At 35.5% G+C, this 7,731-nt stretch overlaps 1 protein-coding gene across 2 annotated transcripts; it reads right to left on the bottom strand.

Annotated features, from left to right (window-relative positions):
* Positions 1 to 27: 27 nt before the first annotated feature.
* Positions 28 to 6,872, bottom strand: LOC116160024 (isopentenyl-diphosphate Delta-isomerase 1-like). 2 transcript variants are annotated; one of them, XM_031473137.1, is made up of 3 exons: positions 6,515 to 6,872; positions 737 to 1,002; positions 28 to 688 (listed from the first exon to the last, which is right to left on the bottom strand). In XM_031473137.1, exons 2-3 carry the CDS (start codon positions 899 to 901, stop codon positions 230 to 232), a joined length of 624 nt encoding a protein of 207 aa, XP_031328997.1. In that variant the 5' UTR covers positions 902 to 1,002; positions 6,515 to 6,872; the 3' UTR covers positions 28 to 229. The 2 variants fall into 2 exon arrangements, with proteins under 2 accessions (XP_031328997.1, XP_031328996.1); XM_031473136.1 differs by lacking the exon at positions 6,515 to 6,872 and having other exon boundaries at positions 737 to 1,858.
* Positions 6,873 to 7,731: the final 859 nt, after the last annotated feature.

Below are 7,731 nucleotides of genomic sequence, written 5' to 3'. Positions count from 1 at the left end.
AATTTATAATGTGGCTACGACATATATACTATTTCATGAGTTTTGTTAAAAATGAGGATAACTTGGAAGACAGGGACATTTATTGCTATAATTGTTTCCATATAGTACGGTCCACTAACCCAGTTAAACCGAAATTATAGAAAAGCTCTATTGAAATACTTTTTAACTTTTTAATAAACTGATAATTATAAGTGATCATCTAATTCTATGCTTATCATAATACTAATAACTAAAACAGATGGAATATCTGCGTATGATCTTTAAATTTACTTAAATCGTGCAAATTATCCCACCAAACAGCCAAACGGTATTTAACTATTAGGTTCATCCAGGGACTCAAAGGACCATCAAGTGTGTGCAAGTATGACTTAAATTCACTTTTAGGAACATAAGCAATTGCAGATACTTCATTTGGGTTAGGATTTAGCTTAACATCGTCTTGGAAAAAAAGTATGTAATCGATTTCGTATTCCCCCCATTTACCATCTCCCTGAATTTTATATTTTACTCGTGTAAGATATTCAAATCGATCCAATGGCAAATGATCTCGGGGAATTCCAAGTTCGTAATTAAGCCGTCGTATAGCAGCTTTTTTAATTCCTAAAGCATCATTGACGTCATCCTCCCCAGCGACACTTGCTAGAGGATGGCTACAACACGAATTTGAATAATAACCGGGAAAGGTAATCTGAAATGTCATGATGCTGCTACTAGGAAACTCGCTGAAAATACTTACTTTAGTATCAGCTCGTTTCTGCATTAACAAATCTCCTTTTTTATTGAACAAAAAGACACTAAAAGCTCTGTGTAGAGGGAGATAACCGTCTTCTTTTACAGCATGGCATTCTTTTTTCGTAGCTGTGCCAATCACTTTATCGTTGTCATCCACAAGAAAGCACATCTCGTTTAATAATTTTACCTGAGTTGGATCCAGTGTTGAACAAGATCTTGTTAAATTCGAGGACCATTTCGGACAGCATCTTTTTGTACCCAACCGTAAAACTGTACAGATCATATTTGAAAAAAAAATTCAATTCAATTTACGCGAAATGTTCAAATGAGACTAGGATACTGTAACACGTTTGGGGCCTTTATACATGTATATAAACCATCAAACAAGATCAAAGATCATAGAATTTCACGGCATATCGCCTGATAAGATTTATTTGAATTCTTTGCGATATTGGCGATTTAAAACTTTTTTTTCTCGCGACATTGTTACTTTAGCCATTAATTAAAATGCATGTTTGTACTCTCACTGACAAAAGTAATAATCGCCGAATAGGTAAAGCAACTAACATTTGAATATAACTGAGAAATGCCAACCACCAAAGTAAGGTACATCTCTCCCTGAAGAAACCGACGGAGGCCGATGTGATAGACATGTTGGTTCCTTATACTGAACAGTTTACCTATTAGGCGATCATTACTTTTGTCAATGACCGTACCCAGACTTAATTTCATTTTTTCTCACAATTTACGATAACTGTGTGAACAATTCACACAAACCTGAGTCAATATATAGCACCTAATTGTAGTTTCAAGATCATTTATTGAAATATGTAGGTAGGTACTGATATGATAGAGAACTGTTAAGAATGGAGTGTTATTGCTTTGCACAAATAGAAGGATTACTATTCAATTTGTTATCAAACCTCCCAGGAAAATCTCTTTCCTGCGAACAAATGTCCGGTAAATATTATTAAATTATTCCAGGGCCTTTCAGACTTTTTTCCACTATAGTTATCTAATGAATAAGATATTACGCCATTATTTTTGGTTTTATATAAAGCTACATTATTTGATATACATAAAATATCATTTTTATTTTTAGCGCATTTTTTATATTTTATAACACATGTTCTACCCTTCATGGTATTCTAATGAAAGATCTCATCGAAATAAATTGGTGTGTACAAACTATAACTTTCCCGTGCGACTCGTTTTCGAGATCAGTGAGCGACGCGGACTGAGGGGAGGGGGTTAAAAATAAATTTGATCTCTCATTGTATTCTAATTAAAGGTTTCAACCCTGGTCTCAACGAACGGAACCGTTTTCTACCAACTACTGCCCTTCTTTCCTCTTATCAAAGTATGTGGTGCAGGGGGCAGGGGGGAGTGGCACTAGTTTTATCCTTCATGGTACTCTAATGAAAGGTCTCAACGAAAGAAATTAATTTCTACCAACCATAGCCCTCCTCCTCGACCTCTTATCGTGATCGGGTATATTCCCTTATACCTCAAGAACGGATTGTCGGAATAGAGTAGGTACTCACAAAGGGCGATTGAGACGTCTGGAAGAAATATATCCATGCATGGGTGATGTCAAAATAAAAGCTATTTCGGTTTAAAAAAATGCGCGTTATATGCAGAAGAGTTGTGCACGATTTATACTTGTTTTAGTTTCTTATCGACGAAGGTGTAACTTAAGTACGAAAAAAATTGGGTAGTGAAGTGTTTAGTTACATATCTAGATACTTTTGAAAAAATGTAACGATATCTAGGTAACTATATATATATAGATTCATTTTTCATTATACCTATCTGGGCATCTTTTTTTGTTTTGTACCTACATATTGTTTGTGTATAAAAAGTTAAAGGCCCCGTGAAGTAAAAAATTTAAATTTACAAGAAAAAAACAATAAATAGTTATCCCGACAAAAACAAGTACCAAAAAATCCGGGCTTTCTACGTTCAGTAGATCGCTCGTAACACACGTTTAAAATTCCGTCGACCGATTCGGTGACGTCACCGCTCCCTGTTGAGTACGCAGGTCCTACATAGCGCACCTACTAACTCTGCAGTCGTGAATGCACAGCGATTTTAATCGATCTTTTTGAACGTACGTTAGACAATCAGATAATACGCAACTGCAAATGTATAATAGCCTAGCCGGTAAGTGTGGGAGCGGTGACGTCACCGCATTCGTAGTAAATATTTAAACCCCTGTAACTAGGAAACGGGACATGACACTGACACCGGATTTTTTTGGTTGCGTTTCTAAGAATATTATCTTTAGTTTCAATGTAGTCACAATTTATGCTTCACTGGGCCTTTAATAAAATTATCGAGTTATATTACTTAATAATTCTGAGAGCTCTATAATCTGTTCACCCAACAGATTCAATTATTTAGGCCACTCCCAATAAGTTTTGGCCAATGTAATAGCAGACCGGCCCATTCACAGTCACAAAAATTATAACAAGTTAAAAAGTAATCGTAAACGATTTACATAAAGCGCATTTCCACTTGCATTCATTTCCTATTTGTAAGATGCAACTTTTGTTAAAATTGTAAAAATCCGACCACAAATATGAAAGATAGCGTTGCACATGTGCAATCCATTTTTGACGTGCTACTTCAATTTCAGTTTATAAGAAGAGTTTCATTTCAATGATTTTCTAAATAAGAAAGTTGGAACTGCGCGTGCGCAAACCTAAATTTTGAAACTGGCGTTAAATTTGCTTTTATTCCAAGTGGCTATGTATCAAATCGGACATTTCTAAACAAAGTTATCGTTCACACGGACAGATAGATGGACAGACAGACAAAGGAACAGACGGACAGACCAACAGGCAGACGACAGATAGCAATGCAAAATTATAAACGACCTCTAGGATCGTTAATAAACGGCAAAAGTGTAAAATTATGGAACATGTAAAAAACGGTTTTTTGTTTTTTTTACAATAACTTTTTTTGTAAACGGTACAGAAAAAATTCCTTCCTTGGTACAAAACTCGACACCATAACGAACCAAATGATAAAGAACTAGTAGCGTCGCAAAACGAGCGGACGGACGGAAGGACGGACGGACAAAGTGGCCACAATAGCGCATTTTTTCTTTATTGTGGAAATGCGCTAAAAACTGTGAAATTTAAAATCGCATGTCACATTGTATGACCAAGTTATAAAGTGTTATGTTTTGAATATTGATCTTGAAACACACAGCAGTACATTATAGATTCAAATTGTTTATTAAGGTCAAAAAGATTAGTTTGTTCGTATAAATGAAATTACCGGCAAATTGAGGCAAGGCAAATAGAAAACGCAATGACAGGTTTGACGTTACGGATGTCAATTCAGATACGGTACTTAATTATAATTGGAAGCAAATAGTTAATAATAATAATAATAATAATAAACCAAAAACCCAAGCAACCCCACAAATACAACCTCAAGAACAAAGAAACACCATAAATACAAGCAACGCAACATGTACTACAAAGACAGGTCCATCCAATAAAGTTACACGCCCTAGCACAATTAAAAAACACAAAACTCCTTCTTCACAGAAACACACCACGTTATCACAACCCACTCGTATTCAACCCAAACGCAAAGCCAAAGAAACACTTACACAATAAACTCCATTTAATAAAATTACAGGAATTATTATAATGATATTACTGTTTTGTTTTCTTCTTTCCTGATATCGTTGACTATTGTGGCCATTAATAGCTATGTTGGTAAGTATGAATTACATACTATCCCTAGATTTCCAATGTGAGTGTGCGAATATTTATTTTATTTTTTATTTTTCTTTAGAACCCTACATAACTTCACCAGACACAGACACTAATCGTTACTTGATTTTAATCCGTGCGATTAGTTAACCAGGCTAGACCTGAGTTCTCACAAGAAACACCGACCATAATAATAATGTCTTTTATTAGCTACATTACAACAACATATATAAAGTACAGAAAAAAAAACAACATTCTGCGTGCTAAGTAGCTAATTGGGCGAAGTTCGAATGCAGTATCAGCAGAAACTGCATTCGCTCTTCCACTTAACCCATTTCCCAAATATACATATAAAGTTTTGAACGAAAGACTATATGGCTTCTAAATAATATAACATAAACTGGTGTGCGTGGTTGCAGCACAATTCATGAACGATTGATGAGTGCTGAAAATGTGAGTTAATGAGCGCGTGATTCGGTATGAGGGCTAAATAAATCCTATAAGATAACCAAATTGACAACGAGTTTATTGCAACTGACGATTAAGTAATAATAGTTGGATGTACTTTTTGAATTTGTGAGGAGGCAATCTTTTATACGAGTTTGGCAATGAGTTGTAAAGTTTCGCTATGTTGTAGCTAAAAGAGCGCTCATAAAGAGTGCTGATTTATGGAATGGTGGGGTGATTAATGCAGCGTACCTACTATTTGAGCTGAATCCGACCTTCTCATAGAGGTACCAATATGGAGTCTTCCCAGAGATTATTTTATGGTATAATGTAGCAGAGTGAGCGAATCTCCTATTTTCCATATTAAGCCATTTCATCTCATGTAATTTATGAGAGATTCGATTATACTTTCTAACACCATAAATCAAACGCAAACATGAGTTTTGTATTTTTTGTATCCTGTACTTATCGGCTGCGTCCAAACAAGGTCCGTACAATGCATCACAATAATTAAACTAGGAAAGGACGAGCGATTCGCACAGAATACTTTTTATCTGCTGACTAATGGAGCGCCTGTTACGAAAAATTAATTTCAAATTTAAAAAAGCTTTCTTAATCATCTCTGAAACTTGTTTTTTGAATCTAAGGTCAGAATCCAATACCACACCAAGGTTTTTTGCATAATCTTGAATTGGTAAGGTAGAGCCCTTTACACGTATTCGCACTGAATCTTTGTGTCGTTCCCTTGCCTTTCTCTTCCCAAACATCATAGCCAGTGATTTTGAAGTGTTAATGTGCAAACCATGGTCCTCGGACGTTTCAACTATTCTGCATATATCACTATTCATGAATTCAACCGCTTGTTCAATATTGCATTCGAGAAAGTCGTAGTGCAATTGGGTATCATCTGCATATTGATGAAATTTAGCATGCTTAGTTGCGTGTGTTACAGGTTTTGAATATTCGGCCAATTAAAAATGTTCATTTAAATTTGCCGGGAATTTTTCGGGAGGAGCTTAACTGCATCTGTTCGGTGAACAGATAATAGGTGGAGACGTTGCCAATGAATTAAACATGTCTATTCCTATTGCCACATTATATTACTGATAATGTGATGGTGTTTATAGAAATACTACTTTTGGAGTAGGTATTCATAAAATGAGTAAAATAATAAAGAAGAAATATTTTGAAACTAAATAAACGTATCAAAAGATTAGTTTCACACAGAACACGGGTAATAGACCATTTCTTATTGGAGGGATTTGTCAATGTAAACAATCTTAAAGGCATGATTTAAGTAGATGGTAGTAAATTGGGCCACATGTTTATATTTGAGACAAACAAATTTCAGTTTGTAATAAATTTAAGCCGTTTACTTACGTAGGTAACTAATGTGGAAAAATGTTTGTCTATACTACTTGAATTCTTAAAAAAAATTTATATCCATCAAAAGCATTTAAATGCTTTCCAAAAACATTTAAATAGTCCAAAAGTATTTAAATACTCTTGAAAGTATATAATTAATACCTTAAGGTAAGGAAATTTCCACCTACTTTTCTAAACGCTTACACAGCGACAAAATACAGGCACAATACACGACTTACCAGAGCACTGTCCTTCAATTCAATGACTATGAAAGCGTTTTCACAGCAACAATTAGTAGACTAATACAGCCTGCCGAAGTACAGCCACTCAGGCGCTGTCGATTTAATGTTTTCTCAGGCACAATATGCAATTCATTTGCTGGCAAAACGTATGATCCAAAGGGGAATACTTGTGCTACCATCCTAATTAACATCTCCATTATCTTAAACTTGCACATTGGAAGATGAAGTCGTTTTATCTGGTCTTTTTGCTTAAGGCAGCAGTGAGTATATAATCAAAATGTCCACTAGCTTTGAATTTTTATTCCATTAGAAACCATCTATGCAGAGATAATACGTATAAAAATAACACTTTTCAAATCTTTTCCATAACCAAATTAAATAAATAAAACTATTGCAATTCTTACAACATATATAACGAGGTAGAAATATTAAGAAAATGCGCCTCTTCATCACAGAGAGATATAAACCTTGAATTAATAAATTCAAGATTTATTATTCATAAGGTATGAACGAATACCCATAATATAATGCGAATATATTATTATTATTATACACGTGTGCTAACAGCGATGGGGTCATACAAGAGGGAATTTTTTTTTAAATATTGATTTATGACAAAAATTTATTCTTCATGATATTTTTTGCTTGCTTTGAAAATACCAATAACGTTTCGATTGTTTGTGGTTTGATAGCAATAAGCCGCGTACAGACCGGATTCCAACGCCAAGCCAACGAATCCAAGCACATGTGACGTTGACGTTTGTCGTTGGAAACGATTGGAATGCCCTCGTCCACACCAAAATTTAAGATTTGAGTTGGACTTGGTGGGACCGTGTTGGGTAAAGTTCGGTAACCGGTACTGCTAGTCTGTCAAACAATGTCAAGCGACGAGGACGAGGTAACAACACCATTTAAAAATAGGAGTTTGTATAGTGGCAGTCACTTACTAGAGGAACTTTAAAATGAAGATGGTGGACATTTTAAAAAGGCAGACAAACGACTAAAAACTAAAATCGCGACAAATCCTGTCCAGACCACATCAAATTTTCCTTTGATGTACCTACCGCTCACCGAGCGAACGCAACCGAACGCCAACAGCGCCGTTGGAAGCGGTTGGAAACCGTTGGCTCGCGCGGTACACTCCAACCCGAACACCTCCAAATCTGTAACCACATGTGCCTTGGCTTGCGTTGGAAACTCGGTCTGTACGCGCC

The sequence above is a fragment of the Photinus pyralis genome, unplaced genomic scaffold (genome assembly GCF_008802855.1).
Source record: "Photinus pyralis isolate 1611_PpyrPB1 unplaced genomic scaffold, Ppyr1.3 Ppyr1.4_LG1, whole genome shotgun sequence".
NCBI classification, from domain to species: Eukaryota; Metazoa; Arthropoda; class Insecta; order Coleoptera; family Lampyridae; genus Photinus; species Photinus pyralis.
Note: the sequence above shows the minus strand (reverse complement) of the source record. Positions and strands in the feature narration are given on the sequence as shown.

Excerpts from the sequence above, each read along its gene's own strand:
- LOC116160024 (XM_031473136.1), bottom strand. The coding sequence starts at position 1,015 with ATGATCTGTACAGTTTTACGGTTGGGTACAAAAAGATGCTGTCCGAAA. Across the intron at positions 689-736 it reads AGAAACGAGCTGATACTAAA|ATTACCTTTCCCGGTTATTA; the intron begins GTAAGTATTTTC and ends ATGACATTTCAG.